We start from the raw sequence: 22497 nt of genomic DNA, 5'->3' as shown, positions 1-22497 counted from the left end.
GCGTCGGTACTATCCAAACTTCAAAATAATAGTGCCACCTCACGGTCGCGTTAGAAATCGCACTGTAGCCAACAATAGCCAAAGCAAGCTACTGTCGTATGTATACAGTCGCTGAAAGCTAGGCAAGAAAGTGTCATTGCGTTCGTAGCGGTCCGCAAGCGCACGTGTTGCACAGAACTTTAGTTGTGTTTTCTACAACCCAACCAACGTACTAGCACATAACAGGCGGTATCATTACGCTCTCGACGTGACCAGCAGCAGCAGCGTCAGCAGGTGATGAGTGACCAGTTGCATGCAGTAAGCTGCAGCAGATTCGTCGCTAGTGTTGCGTGTTTGAAATAAACATCGTTTGAGACTTCAAAAGGTTCGGTGTTGTTGTTGTTGTTGTTGTTTTTTTTTTTTGTGCGGGTGGGGGGGGGGGGTACAACAGTGGAGGATTTTCCTTTTTTTCTGGGTTTCGACTTCAGGTTGTGGCCTTAGAATCAGGATCGGCTTAGAGTCGAATAAGTACCGAGCACCACGTTGTTTTATACGTTTGTTTTATCGTTAGAAAAGTGCCTGTTAGTTTCGAATGACAACTTTGCAGGCATTGAGCTAGTTAGATTGACAGAGGATAGCTTAAATGGATCGACTTAAGATAGCCACAGGATTATGACGATCGTTTGCTGAACATTACAGGCTCAACAGTGTCTAAAGACAAGTGTGAGCCAGTGAAACCACACGGTCCAGCATACGCACGTCGCAAAACCAACACACGTCTTTCAGTTGAAGGAAACGCAAAATGAAGACGGCGGAATTATCTCCATCGTAATAGCATTGGCGGGATCAAGTCCGAGTAATCAGTACGCGTGTTCGAGTAGCAAAATTTCGCAATCGGATCACATACGAATACTGTGAAACTTCGTTAAGCGAAGTTAGAGCAGCCAGAATTACTTCGTTATATCCATTGTTTCGTTATATCCAGTATTGCATGTACTTCACTATGAACATCTATGGTGATTTCAAGAGAAATTTCACTTACTTCGCACTATTCATTATTTGGTTACATCCCGTTCATTATAACGAGGTTTCACTATATTCGACAAAACAGAAAGCTCGGAATCTCAAGTCAAATGCAGAATATTTTCGCATTGCTAAACAAATTGAAATGCCAACGTATCATGTATAAGACCTATTTATATGATTTCTTACATGTAATTCCAGTTCTAACTTGACTTTTTATCAGTTGAGTAGCGTGTAAATTAGAAACAACCAACACGTACATCGCAGCTAGTATGCCATGACAATGACATCATGATTATGTACAGCTACTGAACGCCACCAGTTGTTGGAAGAGCAAAGTGTACGTGTCAGGACACTTCTTTCAACGGGATGCAAACATGGTATATTGTTTAAAAAGCAAACTGCTTTGCGTAAATCAAGAAAACGAACTCGTATCCGATGGCCTACATAAAGGCGAGGCGTTCTTATGAATAAATTAAAGTTATTGAGCAGAAGTTGGCGACGATATGCGTTAAGTCGGCAGGTGCCCCTGCCAGGAACCGTGGCTCTCCTGCACCAAAATCATTCGCAATATTTCCTACTTCGGTCTTCCTCCTTCAAGCCTCCGGTTAGTGCCGTTGTACCTTATGCATTCGAAGAGAAGTGAATATTCTAGAACTTCAACATAGTGGATTCTTGAACTGAGTACATGTGGAAAAGCAAATGCTCTTCTATTATTATTCGGAATTCCGAATACTCGCGCTACTCTAGTGACATGCAGCATCGTCGAACTTATTTTATTGTGTTCGCCGTACTTCATGCAGAAACCCGCTTCTTCAGTTCCAACGCACAAAATATATCCGTTTTTTTCCCTCATATGTCATCTCTATTGTCTTCACGTGGATTCTAAATCATCCTATATCGTTTAAAAAGAAACGCATAAGTTCACGAGAGTGATAGCCTTACAAGTGCTACAAGCTTTGCAGCAGCCACCTTCAAGGAAAGCAGATACCGCCGTGCGCAAAATCCATTGTAATAACGTGCCTTCTCGACGTATACATAGCTGGCTCCGTTTCGAAAGCAATGGAGGAAAGAAAATAAAAAGAAAGTGGCCCGAATATGCGCCTATGTAGTGTGAGGACATGGTTCAGCGGCTGCTCTCAGAAGCATAATACAATTACCGCTGCTTCTCGCGCGCAAGTTATTATCCAGCCCCGGCATTTTTTCGTGGAACGAGCATTGTATCGGGCCCGCAGCAAGGCCGAAACTTTTTTTGCGCCGTCCTTCGATCCACCGGGTCACGTCGCTCCCAATCGCTGGCAAACGAAGCGAGCGAGACGAACAAAATGGCAAGACTGGGTCACTCTGTGGCGTACACGTTATCTGTTTTTACCCAATCAATGCGTACCGCCAACGTCAGCACGTAACATGGGTACCTGAGTTTCATTACCGCGAATAAAACTGCTATTCAAGATAAGAGAATCAAAATTTTATATATTAACTTATTTATTTTTGTAAAAAAAAGACAAAGGAGTCTCTTTATCAATATGAAATTGATTCTATTCGGCTGTGACTCGTAGTTCTATTCTTCTTTTCCCTCGCAGTCTAGCAAGTTAGTAATAGTTAACTTAATAGCCCTTCGAGCTAGCTCATGATCGATGTCGATCCTCCTGCCTTCCAGGGAATATTATGCGCATCGGATACTAAGCATTTTGACAGTAATGGTGTCTGGTTGGGTGGATACATTACAGGATAGACGTCAATCTGATATGCTGTGTACTTCAGCGAGGTTTTCCTTATCTATCTATCTATCTATCTATCTATCTATCTATCTATCTATCTATCTGTCTGTCTGTCTGTCTGTCTGTCTGTCTGTCTGTCTGTCTGTCTGTCTGTCTGTCTGTCTGTCTGTCTGTCTGTCTGTCTGTCTGTCTGTCTGTCTGTCTGTCTGTCTGTCTGTCTGTCTGTCTGTCTGTCTGTCTGTCTGTCTGTCTGTCTGTCTGTCTGTCTGTCTGTCTGTCTGTCTGTCTGTCTGTCTGTCTGTCTGTCTGTCTGTCTGTCTGTCTGTCTGTCTGTCTGTCTGTCTGTCTGTCTGTCTGTCTGTCTGTCTGTCTGTCTGTCTGTCTGTCTGTCTGTCTGTCTGTCTGTCTGTCTGTCTGTCTGTCTGTCTGTCTGTCTGTCTGTCTGTCTGTCTGTCTGTCTGTCTGTCTGTCTGTCTGTCTGTCTGTCTGTCTGTCTGTCTGTCTGTCTGTCTGTCTGTCTGTCTGTCTGTCTGTCTGTCTGTCTGTCTGTCTGTCTGTCTGTCTGTCTGTCTGTCTGTCTGTCTGTCTGTCTGTCTGTCTGTCTGTCTGTCTGTCTGTCTGTCTGTCTGTCTGTCTGTCTGTCTGTCTGTCTGTCTGTCTGTCTGTCTGTCTGTCTGTCTGTCTGTCTGTCTGTCTGTCTGTCTGTCTGTCTGTCTGTCTGTCTGTCTGTCTGTCTGTCTGTCTGTCTGTCTGTCTGTCTGTCTGTCTGTCTGTCTGTCTGTCTGTCTGTCTGTCTGTCTGTCTGTCTGTCTGTCTGTCTGTCTGTCTGTCTGTCTGTCTGTCTGTCTGTCTGTCTGTCTGTCTGTCTGTCTGTCTGTCTGTCTGTCTGTCTGTCTGTCTGTCTGTCTGTCTGTCTGTCTGTCTGTCTGTCTGTCTGTCTGTCTGTCTGTCTGTCTGTCTGTCTGTCTGTCTGTCTGTCTGTCTGTCTGTCTGTCTGTCTGTCTGTCTGTCTGTCTGTCTGTCTGTCTGTCTGTCTGTCTGTCTGTCTGTCTGTCTGTCTGTCTGTCTGTCTGTCTGTCTGTCTGTCTGTCTGTCTGTCTGTCTGTCTGTCTGTCTGTCTGTCTGTCTGTCTGTCTGTCTGTCTCGCAGACACATACAGACTTAAGTGGGGTCATAAAACCCGTTGTAGGTCACCCGTTGTAGGTCATAAAACGAAACTGGCCGCGGCGTCTCGTCAGACGTGATGATTGTGAGAACGCTTCTCATTTATGTGTGTGTGTGTGTGTGTGTGTGTGTGTGTGTGTGTGTGTGTGTGTGTGGAGGGTGGGGGGAGGGGGAAGAAAGAAAAGTAGAAAATAGCGCATTTCGTTCTCAACCATTCATTTACGAAAACATTATTTCCGCGCACAGAGATGAACGCAGTGCTCGAAGACGTAAAGAGGAAGAAGACGAACCCCAAACTTGGTGCCTGGATTCATGTATGAATTTTGTGAATGAATGAATGAATTAATTAATACAATATTATTGTTAAGAGGTGGCGCTATAGCGTCGGGAGCCGTCAGTCCAGTGCTCCCGTTGAAACAGGTAGTTGCTAGTAGCACCAAGCTCAGTGCATCGTTCAGTGCTCGACAGTACGGCTCAGTCGTGCTCTGAGAACGGAAAAGAGCTGCATTGCTAATTTTTATAAGAAAATAAAACGCATCTGATAGTTTCCTCTAAAGCTCTATTTATTTATTTATTTATTTATTTATTTATTTATTTATTTATTTATTTATTTATTTCGAATTGTCTTGAGGCCGTGAACTTGGTCTTCTACTTGAACAAAGAAATGTATCCAATACAGCTAAATGTACTGGGATGTGTTGCGCTCGCAAGTGAAGAGGACTACGACGTAGAGCACACGACTTTGCTACCAAATCCGCCCCAATAACAACAACATGCTCCTATTTTGAAAGAGACGGGATTGGACAAGCGGCTGTGGCAGTGATATCACGTACCATTTCAGATTGATGGACTCTAACGGACGATGTGTGTGTGCTGTGCTATGTGCTCTCTCTCTCTCTCTCTCTCTCTCTCTCTCTCTCTCTCTCTCTCTCTCTCTCTCTCTCTCTCTCTCTCTCTCTCTCTCTCTCCCTTCCCCATCTTTCATCACCCCCATCCCTCTCCCATGTGTAGGGTAGCAAACAGGTTAAGCTAAACTGGTTAACCTCCCTGCCTTTCCTTCTCCACTTTTTCCTTCCTTCCTACCTTCCTACTGCACAGAAATCGCGGCCCCTTCTCAAAGAAAACAATGAATACAACCAGTCCGGCAGGCGTTCCTTACTTCACACTCAAATACACCTGATGAACCAAGTACAGTGCTAATGTATCATGTAAACTTGTAACACGGGCGTTTGAACAACGTGTCTACTGACGTATATAAAGAAAATGACGGTGTGTTGCCGTAGCGGGAGCCCCCACTGTGGGTATTGCGCCACAACCACTCAAAGACAACATCAACAACGACGACAACCGTGAGCGCGTTTAGATCTCAGCCATGCTAATTTTATCGTTTGTAGTTTCCTCAATATGAACACAAAAATAGTACCGTCAAATTTTAAAATATTATAGTCTGGAAATGGATATTAACGATTATTATTATTATTTTATTTTAAATTACTAAATTCTATTTAAGTATTCTTCCCTTCTTACCTACTGCCACCGGATTCATGGCCGACCCCCCGTTGTGGGTTGAGCCATGTCCGTAGGCACCAAACCAAACCAAACCCAGCCAGGGCATCCCATTTAAGCCTGAGGTTTCTATCTTCCTCTTTCGACCCATCGTTTGCCATGTAAGTACAGTGCGAATAGCTGTTAGTACGAAAGCGTTATTTGCCAACACTCCTGGCGAATAGATCGCACGCAGTACGGCAGCACTTACGTAGGTAGCCAGGCGGCTGGCCTTGTTTTCTACGGAATTGCTCGGGAATAAAAGCAACGATGCCTATATGATCCACAGCAACAAATATACGTCATCAAGAGCACAATGTCTTTAATAATACAACATTTTGTAACATTTCCAATGTTCGCTTTCCTAACCATTTCCTAACTATGCTTTCCTAACCATATTTCCATCGTGCCAAATCCACCGACCTATTTGAGATGATTGCGTCATGTTGATTATGATGATGAATTGCATACTATAACACATACCCGCGACGAAAGGTTGGCCAAGAAGCGGGCGCTACAAGTAAAATAACTAATAAGGCATGAATAAATACAAGCCACTACAATAGTTGTCACATTACGTACCACAGGTGCGCGAGACCACATGCGCGCAGCAGTTTCTTTTACGCCAAAGACGCAGGAATCAAATTGGTATACTTACAGAACTTCATTAACCTCTTCACGAACGCTTCTATCGCTTAACCCTTTATTGCACCTTGTTGCATTTACGCAACATTCCGATGAACGGTGTTAAACGCAGAAGCAAAGTCCATTTAGAGGTGCCTGTACACGTTGTTGCATTTCCGTAACATTCATCTAAAAAACGAGCTGCCTTGTGCTGCTATCTGTGCTCATCCTTCGCATCTTCTACAAAAAGACACGTGGCGGAGGCTGCGAGTGACCAATTGCAAATGTATTTCTCCACAAGACAAAGCGCAAAAAAAATTCTTACGCTGAACTCCACATCCTCCTGACTCTGTAGATTAAAAAAAAAAACATTGTTATCTCGGAATAGTTTGTTCCTGGCGACGGAACGTTGCTATGTTGCGCAAATGCAACAATGTGTACATGGTTTATTTTCTTCAGAAAAGTTAAATGGCTCCCAAACGCTTTTATGGCCTAGCAATTCCTCCTGATAGTGAACGCAGTGACCTTTCCAGGAGTAACGACAACCACGAGTGTAAATCTGTTTCTATTCAATATGTGCGCAAAATGTTTTCTCGTAGATTTCTTTTTTTTTTTTCAGCAGGATGCGGTGCATCCTCACGTTGCTGTGTCGCGTCGTCACGGACACAGCCTTACGCCTGTGCTTCTATGTTCCAAATTTTTACAATAGTGCGAAAACACTGCATTGTTTCCTGGCTGCACGGAAATCTCCACAACGTAGTGCACGAAGTGTGGGAACCACCTGTGGTGCAGAAGCAATTACAATTGCTTCTTTTTGTTCCACACTAAATCATACGTGCACAAATGATTGTGATGTGCAAATAAACATCTGAGTATGAATCGCACAAAGTCTATCTTTCACCTTCAACTTCTTTATTTGCACATTGTTGCAAATATGCAACATACCCTTTTTCTGCAAATTCAAACCACAGAAATTCTCTAAAGTGAGAGAGAGAGAGAGAGAGAGAGCAAATGATAAAGGAAAGGTAGGGAGGTTAACCAGGACTGAGCCCGGTTGGCTATCCTACACTGGGGAAAGGGAAAAGGGGACGGAAAGATTAAAATAAGAGAAAGTCTACTGACTTTCGCTAAAGTTAGTTTCCATTGGAGTACAGGTACTGTTTCCCTCCCCTACAATTCCGTGAAAAATATTTTAATGAAACAAAAAAATTGTGCAGTAAAGGGTTAACATAGATTCCAAAATGCGCGTTGTACCTGCATAATTGTCTTCCTAAACGGAATCGAATACAAATCACATAGTGCCAGAAGCGAACCGAATCGTGCCAAATATCGAACTTCTCGGATAGCTTTCGAATAACGGATAACTGTTTTCACCGTTAAAGAGAGAGAGAGAGAAAATAATGCAGAGAAAGGCAGGGAGGTTAACCAGAGGTAGTTCCGGTTGGCTACCCTGCGCGGGGGGGAAGGGTTAAAGGGGATAAAAAGAGAAACAGAGTGGAAGGGGGAGATAGAAAGAAAGGAAGACAAGCACGAACAAAGCGCGTACTCTACACAGCGGTAGGGGGCGGCATTCTTAGAGTCTGTCGTGAAGCCCCGTAGACCGCAAGAACCTTAATAGCGCGAGTAAGGCCTTCAACGCAGATGTTCTTTCGGAGCATTGGCCTAAAGCTTTTAGTTCTGAAAGTGGACGATTGTCCAACTGGTCCAGTGCTCTGCACATCACTTGTCTCTCAGCACGGTATCGCGGGCAGACACAGATAATGTGCGCGAGCGTCTCGTCGATGTTACATGTGTCGCACGTGGGGCTGTTGGCCATTCCTATGAGGAAAGCATAGGTGTTTGTAAAGGCAACGCCTAGCCACAGACGGTAGCGCATGGTCTGTTCACGTCGTGGTAATCCAGGCGGGAGGTGCATCCGTATGTCCGGAGACAATGAACGCAACTGACACATGGTGAAAACATTTGAGTCCCACAGGGGCAAAGTACACTCACGGGACATCAATCGCAGCTCAGCCGCAGCGTCTGCTCGCGAAAGCGGAATGAATACTCGTTGACCACTTTCATGTGCAGATCGGGCGGCTTCGTCGGCGTGGTCATTCCCGCTGATGTTACAATGACCTGGAAGCCACTGAAAGAATATGTCGTGTCCCTTGTCATAGCTTTGATGATATATGTGCCGAATTTCTGAGGCGAGTTGTTCATTCGGTCCGTGGCGCATTGGGCTTCGTATGCACTGAAGGGCTGCCTTGGAGTCACTAAAGACTGTCCATTGTTGTGGTGGCTTCTGCTTAATGAAATCAAGTGCAGCACGGAGCGCCGCGAGTTCTGCACTCGTCGAAGTGGTCACACATGAAGTTCTTACTTTGATTTCCTCAGATTGTGCCGGGATGATGACTGCAGCAGCAGAGCTGGAATTCCTGGAATTGTCAGTTGCACTTGCGGCCGGTGCAGACACCACAATGTATCTGCCAATCGTGTAGCGGGCGTAAATTCTGATGGCAAGTACGACTGATGTCTTACAATAGTTTTAGCAAAAGTTGAAAGTGGCCTTTTTGCTGGCAAGCAAGCAAGATGGTGTGAGGAAATCCGAGTCAGGTGTCGGATGTGCGCTCTCAGGACAATACTAGGATGTTCACATCCTAGTATATTCATACTGTTAGAAAACTTCTGCGTTTACGTAGCATATTACGAAAAGTTGTTTATTGGAACCATAATAAATAAAGCTTTAGGAAATAAATAAGCAGTTTGTTCGGGACTCTTCGGTTAGTGCGTATGGTGGCGGCTTCACTGGAAAATTCTGGCGCCCTGCTCGACGAATTGCACGCTCCGCTACGCACCTCCTATACTAGTGTTTTATATCTACTACTATGGCCGTCCGGGTCAGATATATCGCACGCTTGCCCAATTTTATGTTTGATCGGCCTGATTCGACGTTTTAAAACATTAGGAAACTATTCGAAACATATTCGTGTTTACCAATAGCGGTTATTCGATCCGAAGGCTGAATCGAATTTGACAACATTCGATTTGTTATTCGAAAGTTTCGGTACTTCTGCACTGTTGTGTGATCCACAATCGCTCCTACAGTTTATTGTTTATGTGCCAGTCTCAAAAGGTCCCCAATCGGCCTTGAGCGAAGGGGCCTGTTTTCTGTATGTCTTCATCGAATATACGTGTTTCCAATCTCGTCGAATAAATCAAATCAATTCGCACACCCTTATGTATGCATGCAAGCGGCTGTCAAGCATTGCATAGCGCGTAAGAACCAGTGCCTGTGCGGAACACGTCTAGCAGTTAGAACTGTCAGGACTATTTTGACTTGACTGAATTGAGCTTCATTTCATTTTTTTTTTCGTTTTTTTTTTCTTTCCATGGAAGCATATATGCGTTTCTTTTGGCGGGTCACTGAACACACGTCGACAGGAAGAAGCGCCGGAGCTTTTCTTGGCACAATAACCTGCTAGAAAGCACGTAAACGATGATATAACTAGGGGTCAAGTTTACGAAACATCCGAGACCGTGTCGTTACTCGTTGGTTTAGTTAGCGTGAAGTAGCGTGCCAGCCATCAGCCTTTAGGATGTCGTAAAGCTTTGGCACGTAACTTGAAACACTGCTAGCGAAAAAACCTTGACGAGCTGGCGTTTAAGAAACAGCGCTGTGTTTATTTGTGTATTCCTTGCTCTGCCTGCGAGTCGAAACAAGGCCGATCACCGTCCAACTGCCAAAACAAACCGTATTCAGGGCGGTATGAGCACGGCGTTGGGAAACAAGGACTTTGGGATTCTCGAAAGTTTTCCAAAGCGACTCGCTCACATCGCAGCAAAGCAGATGGCAACGGTGTGACAGAAGACACGAAAGCGGAACGCTGGGCGTTGGTCGCGAATGCATCAAACATTGATTTTCCTGTTTCGTTTTCGCGGTGTCCGTGGCGTATAGGCAATATAAGGCGGGATATAGATATCGACCATTGCCATCCTCTTCCGCATGTCGGATAGTAATTCTTTCAGCCACGTTATACGTTATACCGTGGTACGTTGGGTCATCGACCTGTCCTGGGCACGCCCATAGCTCGATTCGGACAGGGCAGAGAAAGAAAGCCCGACAATCGCTCACCGTCGACACCCATATCCGAGCCCTTTCTTTTTTTTAGTTCTACACGGTCTCATTCGTTGTCGTCGTAATGAAAAGCGCATGGGAGTCCTTTCAGTTTTCTTGCGGCACGAATAGACAAGGGACGGCACAGCATGCCGGTATAGTATCACGTCTTTCCGCAGACATCCCAGTGATAGCAGACGTGAAACAGAAGCAGTGTTCGGCACGAGTCCAGGAAGAGTAGAGGCATATGTGTCAGCAGTGAAAGATGCGAGTTGTTTCTGAGCGGATTAAGCGATCTCTGGACCAAAAAAAAAAAAAAAAATAACGAATGCATTGGAACCGCCTCGTGCACAAGGCGTTATTCAAGAGTTTCAAGAGCTCGTGGAACTGAAGTGACGTGGCTTTCTGCTTTACTTGACCGTATTGCGATAAATTGCACTCAGGGGCATGACAAGTTGTTTCGAGAAGGAAAGCATGCAAGTATTATTGCATTGTATTGGTTTGCTTGGGGTAGGGTCGTTCTTATGCAGAATGAATGCATTGAGGAAGTGGCATAAATTTCCAGAAGATAAGCTGGAACTATGCTACACCGGCAGATAATTAAAAGTGGCCGAGAAAAAAGAAACAAAGGTAGAGAAACATCGCATTCATAAGTGACTGCTTACAGAGTGGTTGGTTAAATAGTTCGGTCTTGGTATTTATAGTTTAGTTAAATTTGGCCTATACATTGTTCGCCTTGTTTGGAACGAAGATGAAGTTGGGTCCAAGCATTCTAAAGTAAGTATCTCTTTTTAGCCAAACAACCCTGAAGGAACATGAAGGGAATATAATGCAATAGAACATCCGCTTTGAGCAGGAGAAATTGGGCAAAGCGTGCGGCATATACAGTGCGTAAATAATGAAAAGTACTTTGCAGCGAATCGATGTGCTGCATAAGAACGATGCATAAGACGAACAAATTAAGTGATCATTATTATTTCATTAATTATTTACAACGAATGACAATAACGATGCATAAGACGAACAAATTAAGTGATCATTATTATTTCATTATTATTTACAACGAATGACAATAACGTCGCCCACTGCAAAAAAAAAAAAAACGCAGACTTTGACACCCGCGGTCTTTTAGCTCGAGGTCGATATAATGAGCGGCGAAGACAAGCGACGCTACATTGAGAGGGAAAACATCGCGGCGTAGCTGCTCAGCGCGAGAAAGAACGTGAACGTAGGCGAAGACGGCACGAGCGCTGTTCTTCACCTGTGTCGGCGTTCTTTTTTGCACTGTGGACCCACATCGTGGAGTCGTACGAACTCGCCCGAGATTCCACGCTTTTGTAGGAAACACATGTGACGATGCCTTCATGGTGGCGCTAATAATCTCGCTGCTGTGGGAAAAGAAGGATAAGCAGTGCTCTTCGAATCGAGCAGTGCCTATAGCATTGCGCCTAGCATCTATGTACGCGTATGCACCGGACGCTTGATTGATTGATTGATTGATTGATTGATTGATTGATTGATTGATTGATTGATTGATTGATTGATTTTGATTGATCTTGTCATTACACTGTAACATTGGGTTTATATGAGATGACATTTTTTGCCTTCTGCCCCAGTCGTCATGCGGCCGCCGTGACCCTTTATCGAACCTGCATTCTCGTGATCAGCGTATGCTTGTCTTCGATGTGCCAGTAATGAAAAGGGCAGGACAGAATCTTTACGAATTAATACGGACAGTTGGACAAGTTTGTATGGAAATTATTTTTCCCAACCTTTCTTTAAAGCGAAAAGCCTAAAGACGAAAGACGCAGGGAGAGGGGCACAACAATACAAACGCTAACTCTAAACTGGAAGCTTTAGTCAGAAGGAAAAAAAAAAAGTTTAGCTCACATGCCACAGGATTATAAAAAAAAAAAGAGGCATTCCCTTTCAAGTGACGCGAGGTCCTCCTCCTGCTCCGGAGAGATGGAAATTTCGCGCCGACTCAAAAATGATGAGCTAACTTCGAGACCAGGCACTCCCGCGTACCCAGAGGACACTGGGAGTGAAGAAAAGGGGGGGGGGGGGTGTCACCGAATGCGCACAGGGCTCGCCGGACAGCGGGGCGTCGGTCCTCTCCGGCTGAAGCACAACGGCCGCTCTTGCGCAGTTTCTCGGACACGTACATGCATCACATCGCGGCGCATCGCACGCGTCCCGCCACCGCGGCCGCACGCACAGCGACGCGAACGCGGATGCTGGCGCGGCGGATCATTTATGCAGCGCAGTCGCCCCTAATAACGCATCCGCGCGCTGCTCCTGTACGTCCCCACAGCCGCCGCTGCCGAATGGATAATCATGGCAGGCGAAAGGCGAGGGAGGGACGCAGAGGGGTGGTGAGAAGAGAGAGACACAAGAACGCACTCCGGCTGCCGGTCCCCGTTTTGCACGCGTCCGACGCGGGGGTCACTAACGAGCAAGGGGAGGCTAACGAGCGACTCGAACGAGACGCGGCGGTACGGAAATCAAGAGGAAAAAACGAAGGCGACTGTGTGATTTCCCGATCGATGCACTAACTTCTAAGCTGCTGCTCTTAGTTGCTATTAGTTTTTCTATTTTGTTGTTTCTTTTATCAACGTGTTTTTCTATGCAGACGCGTTCGCGTTACCGTTCTTCCAAGCGACGAGCATGGTCTGACACGTGACATCCATTTGTCCTCAGCTGTAGATTTTATCAGATGTGGTCTGCAGTTCTAGGCAAAGATTTTCTTTATAGATCAAAGCTATCTATAACCGTACCCGCAGCAACCATCAGCTGACAGTGTCAACATGATCTTGAATAGACTTGGACAAGGACATAGAGCATAGGACAGGCACTTAGCTAACGCGCGTCTTGCCTCTGATGCATCGTCTATATAGCTACAAATACCTCTATGCCGTAAGCGTTGGACAGTGGTATGATCGCATGACCATCAAGTGCTTGCTACCGAGCACATTACGTACCGAAACTTGCTCTCCGGACGTCTATTTTCTAAGAATTCGTCAGAGAGTCAAGTCCTCGCCGTTCTGCGTGGACCACTCGCGCCTCACTCGAAATTGCTTTACGTCGGCCAAACCTGCTTCAACAGTTCGGTGCAGTACGGTGTGTATATATATATATATATATATATATATATATATATATATATATATATATATATATATATATATATATATACATACCGTACAATTGTTCACTGCAGTGGCGGCCATACGTATATGAGTACATACAAGAGCTCATAGTAGAAGACTGTTCAATTTCACAGCCCCTCTCGCACCACCAAGAATCTGGCGTCTCTCGGTGTTGTTATCTTCCTTCGTGTAATTGTCGTATACTTCGCTATCACTGAATCTGCTTTGAGTCCCAGTATAAGCGCTGCTGCGCATGACTGCTGTTCATTCTGATTTCAAATGAATCCGGCATGACCTCATTTCGGTATATTAAGTGAATTACACAAGGTGTCCCAGCTATCGTGCACCAAGTCTTTCAAAAAGAAACATTGCGTTACTCGAAGAAAACCTAGTGCATATTGTTTCCAGTATAGTGGAGTAGCTGCCAGTAATTCTTCGGTTACTGAGATTTATTCAAATGATTGTCATTAATTATCTAACTCGATAAGTATTGTCCTAGTTATGAAAGTGTCAATGAGGAATTCGCAGGCAACGGCTAATGATATATAACTGTGGTGTTTTCAGCAACGCACTAATGGCGTACTAATTTTTTGCTGGCTGGTAGAGAAACCACACTAAATATCAAAAATATCACGTGTCTGCTCTCCCACCCGCATCATAAAGCAGCGCCCTCAAATAAGCTGATTGAAAGCAACTGATTTGCCTGTCGCAAACCCGAAGGGACAGCGCATCACCTTGATAATGGTGCCGAAAGAGCACCAACAGCAGCTCTCGCGGCTTCGCAGTTATTCTTTCCTCTCATTTCTAAGTCACAATTATTATCCGTCTCTCAAGGCCTACTGATCACATTGATATCAAAAGCCCCTTCATAACGCAGCCAAAGCGCCACTCTGACCATGCACGAAACACTATAAGCAATGAAACAGACATAAAATGTTTCAAAATCCCGGCTCTTATCACACCGCATCGAAAGAGTGCGCGCGCAGCTTTATGGCTATATTTCGCGCCAGAAACTTATAGCTTGCGACTAAAGCCAAATTAGAATGACGGTTTTACTTTTCATAAGAGTATATACCTGCTGAAAAAACAAGCCCCTGGCCAAAAAAATAAAAATAAAAGCAAATAAACAGAATTCGAAGTAACTCAGGTGTAGAGGAAAAGCAAAACCGATGCGTTAAAGAAAGTAAGTTTACCACTTCTAAATGCGCCGAATTGGCAATCGGGACGCCTGCACTAAACAACAGAAAAAGAAAACCATCAGATTTCAGTGTGTCCCGTATTATCTGAATTCGTAAACGCCGTTGAACACCTGCTGCTGCCTAGAGGACGTGTTCAAGTAGGTGCCCTTCTGCAGCTACGCAGTACTGATTCCGCTTTATCACATCTTCAGTGGCTTTCTTGATGACCGATGCTGAAATTATACGGCAGACATCCGTTATCCTTGCCTTGAGCTCACATGACTTCGTCGTCTTGATCCTGTCAACTAGATATTTCACATAACCCAAAAGAAATAAATCGAGTGGAGAGAAGTCAGGTGACCTATAGCCAGCCAATTTACAGGCCCGTGCCTTTCAATCTACTGCGCATGAAAATTCGCACCCAATCAGTTTCATGCTCAGCTGCTGCTGTGTGCGAGTGCTCCATCTTGCTCATATCACAGAAGTGGTAGGCGTGACAGCGGGACTTCGCTAAAAAACTCCTCCACCCCTCCTTCAAGGATTTAGTTCCCCTAACGCTGCCCAGTCAGTGTGTGATCGAAGAATATGGGACAGATTATAGCACCGGCGTAAATTGCGCACCACACATTGAACGCCCACTAGTACTGGTGCCGAGTGCGCTTTACCCAGTGTGAATTGGACTCACTCCAAGAGGGTGCATTGTGTAAATTTACCTGGACGTCTCTGCGAAAATTTGCTTCATCTATGCACATGATGCTGCTCAAAAAGTCTGGTGGCTCATCGGCTCTTGTGAGGACTTCATTCGAGAAATCTAGACGAATCTGCAGGTTGCTATCTTCCAAGCATTGGCGCAGGTTAAGGTGGTACGGGTGAAAGGCCGAGTCAATTATAATACTTCAAACTGATGACTTGGAAATTGATATCTGGGCGGCCACGTCCCGCACGCTATAGCATGAGGGTTGGAGTCCATAAATGCTAGAACATTCGTGCGTGGACTAAGACTCAAAGATGGAGTCCTCCGGCGCTGTTTCTAGAAGCTACGGGTTTCCACCAGGTTTTCATAATTTCTGATTATAGTCGATGCGTTATGTCTGCCGTCACACTTCCATGACTTATAGATTTGCGGCCTTCCAGTTGTCATTTGCAGCTCCCAAGGCAAGGATCATGTTTTCCTTCTGCTCATTAGAGAAAGACACGGCGACTAGGACGAAACACCACGCACCTTTAAACCTTTGCACTGACGTTGTCAATTTGTTTTTGTGTTGGCAGGTCCTGTTCAAAAAAGGAAGAACCATCCGTGAACTTTATCTACGCTACCACAGCAGCTATCAGCTTGTTTCCAACTAACACCAAACGCGACATGTTAATTCGGCCGGGGCACGAAAGATAAGGCACGACTAGCTCGATCACGATGTCTTTCTTTATTTCCTTTACTTTGTTCTGACTAACTCAGAGGGAGCCTGTTCGAGGTCATCGTTTTATGATGCAGGTGGGAGCGCAGTCACGTGGTATTCTTTGCATTTCGTGGGGTTTATATATCAGTCGGAAAAAATGAGTACGCAATTAGTACGTCGCTGAAAATACCACAGTTAGATGTACCTTGGCTCCGCCTACAAAGTCCTCACTGACACTTTGGTAATTAGGGTAGTGCGTCTCGAGGTAGATAATTACAATTACCTAAATAACTTTCAGTGACGAAAAAATTACTGGCAGCTACTCCACTGTATTGTAAACAATATGCAGTAGGTTTCCTTATAGGAACGCAATTGCTCTTTTTTCTTTTCAGCCTTTGTGTATCATAGTTAATTGGGACACCCTCTATATATTTACGACATCTGCATGCAAGTGACGATATTTCTATACTTAATAAATGTTGGATCTTACTAAAATAGTACCTTTTCTTTCATGAGTCGTTAGCATTGCTTACTGGAAAGAGAAGCAATACTGAAACATATCGTTCACGTGCATGTCACGCGCCGTTGATAATAGAATCTATCGAAGGTGTCACTGAAGTCTGCAGGTTTTTTCAGGGTCAGAAAAGCACGCAATGTAATTTAAAGCGAGGTTAACATACAGCAACATATTCATTTTCTAGGCAGAGGCTTATCCATACCTTTAGAAATAATTGTCAACCGGCTACCTCCTCCTATTTCAAAAAAAAAATTAATAAACTTTGCCCTGCGTATATATTTACATATATTGTGCATGTGCAGGGTGTTTACAGTGCAAATTTAAAGCAATGTTGAAGGGAAACATGCGGATGAGGCAGCCGCCGCTGATGCTTCTAATGTACTTGCCATCATATTGTCAGGATTTGAAGAAATAAAGCGAAATTATAAATTAAGAACCATGCCCGTCCATGCCACGATGCAGTAAGTTATTAGCCCCAATACAATTTTAGGTGGAAAGGCAGAGACCAATGTAAAGAAACCTCAAATGATGTGAGTGAAAAAACTCTGGTAACGAAATTTTAGGTGTGCGTGTGTAAAGGTGGGGGGGGGGGAGGAGGGTTAGGCTTCGGCATCGCCGCGGGGGGCTCTGCCCCCTCCCCCCGGAAAACTCTGGAGGGGGCTGACCAATGACCAATTATTATTAGCAGGTCCACTTTGTAGGATTCTTGAGGGCACATGCAGTTACCATATATTATTTTTCGAACTCTCTCGTAAACACATTGGTTTTTCAGTTCACTTTGTCTGGAGAATTGCGCGGGCAAGATATGCCAACGTTTGTCTGAAAGCTCAGAGGAGTACAGACGCGTCCACTGTGTGGAGTTTATGGACAAAGGCAAACTTAAACAGATCGGCTCGTGCTTGGACATCAGAAGGCCAGCAGAAGTGCGCTGCTGCGATTTCCTCCTCCATGCGCAGCAGCCGTCGCCGCGGCGAGGTATATGAGTCCGTAGTCTAGGTGGTTGGGCGCTGTGATATGATCAGTGTCATATGTGACAGTAGTAGCTGCTGTGGGCTAGATTCCCCGGTTAACGGTGTTGCAGTTCGTGTAAAGCCTCATGCATCAACATGTGAACCTGTATTCGAGCTCCCATGGGCTAATAACGCATGTTGCAATATATATATATATATATATATATATATATATATATATATATATATATATATATATATATATATATATACGCAAGACGTCGTTTTATAAGTCAGTTTTACTGCGTAATACACAGACATTAGATATGCATGAACTTGAGAAGCAGGCGCGCGCGTTCATTTACGCTTGAATCGTTAGAAGTATGAATGTATTTAGGTACGACAGCGGCATTTGTACCGCCTGCTGCTCGCAATGACTGTGCATACGTGGAAGCAGAGGAAAGTGTAGAAGGATAACGACGGGAGGATAGATAATTGTGCTTAATAAACAAAAGGAGAGAAAGAACACGAGTAAAAATAAGCTTGTCTGGAGTCGTTTGCTCTTAGCTCCTATATAGAACAACAATGTTAATAACACAATCCTCGTGTGAGTGTGCATGCGACGTGTTAAGGAATTCACATCAAGATAATAGCTAACTGCCTCAACGAATAAAGAATGAGGTAATAACACAGGGAGACTGTCGGCCATCTCCCCACGACTTCTCTACGACGACAGCGCAAGTAGCTCACAACTCCCGACGCTATCAGGAACCTCGAGTGGCTCAATATGATTCGACATATCAGCCCATTGGCAAAGCACCATACGGGTGAGGACTGCCATTTGTGTCCTTTGAGGTTTCACATAACAACGAAGTATCGGAAAACGCGTGAAAAGTGGTCCGCCGTGCATAAGTATGACGTATACACAGAATGCTCTAGAGTGTGCAATCAGTGATCTACTCCATGTGCGACGCATGACGATGAACGGACAAAAAGTACGGAGCAAGTTGTGAGGTCACCGCTACACACCACCAGCTGCAGCGTTGACGGCGTACGTGGGCCAATAGCCTCGAACGCGAAGGAGTATACGCGGAACGAAGAACAAACGCACAGATGACACCAACCCGAAGGACCATAAATCGACACGAGCAATGATGCCACGTGCAGAAACGACTATAGGTGCGTCCTTTACGCACCCTTATAAAATTATGTTTCGCCGAACTGTAGAAGATTCATAGAAAATTCTCTAAAATAACTTTACGTCGTCTAGACGCCGTATATGTAGCCTGTTCAACAGACAGCTTACAGACTTTTGGCCTGACAAACTTTCAGACGACTGCTGCCTGTAGGCACCATATTGAGAAATCCAAAATCTATAGAACGTCCGACACAATAAAATACTTGATACAATGTCCAAGGATAGTCTACTTACTGTCCTAGTGTATTCTATGAAGCCACGATATGAAAACGTTAATGACGAAGTAAGTGAGCATAAGTAATTAGAAAGTGAGCACGAAGAAACCATTCTGGTTCGAAAGCCGTGAGGCGCTCCGTACAATATAGCTAACAGCGACACCATACATACATACATATATATTGATGAATTAGTTGTAGAATAATGCACCTTTACATTCTTATGGTTGATTGGTCGTTTTCGAGTACTCTGCAGTGCTCATGTGGTGCGGTTTATACATTCGGATGGCCGAAATTGAGCGCTCGGAACACACATTCACTTGGTTTGTATATAGCACAGAGCGCCGCGACCCAACCCAGAGCAGTCGGAGGCGCTCTCACAGTTACAGGACCGAAATACGAGAGAATTCCGATCACGCGCCTCAAGAGCCGAACGTTCACCTCGGGCAAGCTCCCTCCGGCTCCAACGTCGAGAAGCCTCCGCATCGCTGTAAAACAAGTCGGATTGTGGTAGGATCCCAGTCGAATGTACCATATAAGTTCGGGGCAACTCGCCACTGCAGCGAAATTTGTGTTTCCTTGTTTCCTACGTGCATCCCGGCTACTACGTTATGCCTATACGAAAGTTCTTCTTCGTGTTAGCACTTGATATGCGTTACATTGTTTAGTTGGGTGTTGAAACCAGACTTCATCGGTTGCCTGTCCGACGGACGAGCACTATGTGGTTTAGGCTGCCCAGCAAATTCAGTTTTTTTTTTTTTTTATTAGATCGAGGCAATGAAAGATGGTATGAGTTGACCCGAAGAGACACTCACCGGAGCAGACGGGGCAGGAGCCGAGGAGGCAGACGAGAACTGCGCCGCTGAGCAACAGCCTCCCCGGAAAGCGGCGCATGGTCCGCCGCTCAGCACATCGCCGCACAGAGTCCGCACGCGAGCGCGCAGCCGGGCGACGGGCTGACGAGGTTCGGGGCTCGACTACCGCCGACGGCGACGCGAGGACGGCGGCACATCCCCGGTCCCGCGCTACCGGCACCGCCGGCGGCAACGTCGCGCTCCCGCCACCGGCATCTCCCTGCGACGGCACTCCGGACAGCGAAGGCACCCTGCCGCCGAGGAGGAAGTCGCCTGTTGGGCCCGAGCTGCGACCGCGGCTCCGCGATCGGCCGCCACCACTGGGCGAGACGTGCCCGTTTTTCAGGGCAGCGACGACTAGGAGACGACGCCTCGGACAACTAGTCTACTCGAGGAGCTCCGTCCTCCAGGCACCATGGGGGAACCGTCAAGGCGGAAGCGTGTCTGCGAGAGATGGGATGGGACATGAACCAAAGGTAACTTTGAACTCGCGGGACCCTTTCTCAACAAGCGCCATTTGGAGGGCGCGGCGATTTCGTTCCTTGGTATTCAGTGTATCCTGTGCATCACAGAATCAAAGACGAGATATTTGGAGCTAGAAGAGTTTGTGGAAAGCAGACGTGTATATGCTAATTGACGACATCGTAAGAAACGGCATGCAGATAATAAGGAAAACATGCTGCAACGTTGTGGATAAAATGGCCGTTTCTACACTTCGATGTTGCTAAGGTAATTTGGTCTCCTATTTCTGCTCGACGGCAGGGAATTGCATGACGCGTCTTTACACGTGGTCACCTGCTATAGCAAAGTCGCCGAACAGTACATGCAAAACTGCAAAATATTATCTGACAGATGAAATTCGGTTAATAGGTCAAGTAAGAACTGCCCAGCTTACGAGAAGAAAGCCCCAAAAGGCACTAACCAAACGCTCGTGGCGTCTAGTAGCAGTCGCCAACCGGGTCACTGTTCCCGTCCTTGCTGCGTTCACCGAGCGGCGTGGGCTGCGCTACCACTGCGTTTCGGCGATATCCTTGTGAAACCCGAACACAAGCACAACAGAATCGCCGTAACCTTCACCGACGCAGTCTTGAGAGGGGCCGCAAGAACGCGCGGGGTTACAGAGAAGAGCGTCCAAAATGGGTGCCGCCACACGGTGGAGGAGCTCTCTCGTCAGCTGGCTCGCCGAACGACATCTGGCGAAGGCCACACAGCGCGGCGCGGTGCGGACTGCTATGAGCACTACCAGCTGGTCCGGGGTGGCGAGTGTTCGTAGTGGGCGGTGGTGGTGGCAGGCGCTCTCGGAGCTGAGCGGTGTGGACGCGACGGTGACGACAAAACACGACTCTTTATATATACGTGCTGGCTACGGGGACACGAGATATATGACAGCGCGGGGGGCGCGCGTATAGGCCCTTCTGCGCCACAGCGCCGCGTGGCTCTGTCTTGTAAAGATCGACAGTCAGATGTGAAACCGTTCTATCGAACGGACCGTGCCCAATGCGCGGCGCGGAGGGATGGAGCCACTGCCGCCAGCACCTGCGCGACGCCGGCGGCGCTCGATCCCCGGCTTCGCAAGAGCGCGATGCCTGCTTCTTTTCCCAGCGGCCAACGAGCGATACGCGCTGTTCGAGAAAAACCGTGCGCGCGCGCGCGCGCGCTAGCGAGCTACAGCGGGCGTTCGCTCTTATTTTGTTTATGTGTTGCCTCGAGCGAATTGCCCGCGCGTTCGCCCAGCCCCCCTCGGTCGGAACCCCTCGGTCGACCAAGGCAGCGCGGAGGCGAACATCGAGAGATGCGCGGTCGCTGTTTGTTCTTTTCCTCTTCCTCATCGTGCTTTCTTCGCTCACTCAAGTACCACGGCACGGCCGCGGCCGAAAAGTGGTCTGGGTGCTCGCGAGAAGCGCCTCCTTCTTCCTTCACTCCGCTGCGTTCATAAAAAACTTAACGCCTTCGCGAAGCTTGCGCGACATTGACTGCATTAAGAGTTTTCTTCGCAACCAGCAGTTAACGCGAGAGTTCGTTCCTCTTCCCAAAGCGCCCTCGCAGCAGCGTGAGCGCACTGCAGCTGTGGCTTCACCGCACGCAAGCGGGTCATGGGTGAAGGCATGCTTCAGTGATGGCTCTCCACTGTAAACACAAGGACACCGGCGATTTCGCTGGTCCGCTTTAAGGCAAACGTGTTGAGTCAAGGCGGACGCAAACTCCGTCGCTTTTGTTTCACACTGACCAATACGAGGGCGGACTTTGGATGTAGATGCAAAAATTCTGTGTGAGCCCAGCGGAGAATGTGTTGATACACCTGCTTTCCTATTTCCCTGAAGGCAGGCACTTTCGGAAGCCCCGGGCAGGGCGTCGACAGCGGCTGCGCTCGTTCAGGCGATAAACAGGAGCGGCGGATGAAAGCAGAAGCGTGGGGATGCTTACAGAGGATGTCTGAAAGCTCTTACCATGAAAGGGGCCCGCCTGTAGGGATGTTTCCTTGCAAGACGCGGGCGGTTAGCGACAGCAGCTTCAGAGGAGGACGCAGGCAGAAGGAAAAGAAGTGGAGGAGGCTTCATTGCTACTTCGCGTTTACGGCGGTAGGTGCCGCTAGTTGTCAAGAAAGCGCGCTCTCGCAGAATCGCCCAGAGAACGAGATGTAACGAGTGCGGCGAGCTTGGGAGGCGTGGCTGTCAGGAGTGGTGGCAGATTTCAAATACGATGTAGCGCTTGTCGTGGAATCTGTCGTTGTTCTTTCTTTCTCTTTTTTTTTTGTTGGTCCGTTGACAGAACTAAGTACAGCCGTTTTGCAAATTGCGAAGCTTCCAGCCGTATTCTTGGCAATCTAAGCATCCGCATGAGGCCAGAACAGCAATGTGAGTGCCTTTGTAGCTTCGCGCGCGTGCTTCTT

At 46.5% G+C, this 22497-nt stretch overlaps 1 protein-coding gene across 1 annotated transcript in view; it reads right to left on the bottom strand.

The window, feature by feature from the left end:
* LOC142583073 (disintegrin and metalloproteinase domain-containing protein 10-like) overlaps window positions 1-22128 on the bottom strand; it is a 179318-nt gene extending 157190 nt beyond the window's left edge. Inside the window, exons 1-2 of the mRNA XM_075693361.1 lie at window positions 22055-22128; window positions 19569-20051 (exon numbers count right to left, since the gene is read on the bottom strand). Of these exons, the coding sequence (XP_075549476.1) occupies window positions 19569-19647 (79 nt within the window). The 5' untranslated portion in view covers window positions 19648-20051; window positions 22055-22128. The remainder of the gene's footprint in view (window positions 1-19568; window positions 20052-22054) is intronic.
* Between the last annotated feature and the right edge of the window lie 369 nt (window positions 22129-22497).

This window comes from Dermacentor variabilis, chromosome 5 (genome assembly GCF_050947875.1).
Source record: "Dermacentor variabilis isolate Ectoservices chromosome 5, ASM5094787v1, whole genome shotgun sequence".
NCBI classification, from domain to species: domain Eukaryota; kingdom Metazoa; phylum Arthropoda; class Arachnida; order Ixodida; family Ixodidae; genus Dermacentor; species Dermacentor variabilis.
The sequence above is the reverse complement of the archived record's forward strand: the minus strand, read 5'-3'. Positions and strand labels throughout refer to the sequence as shown.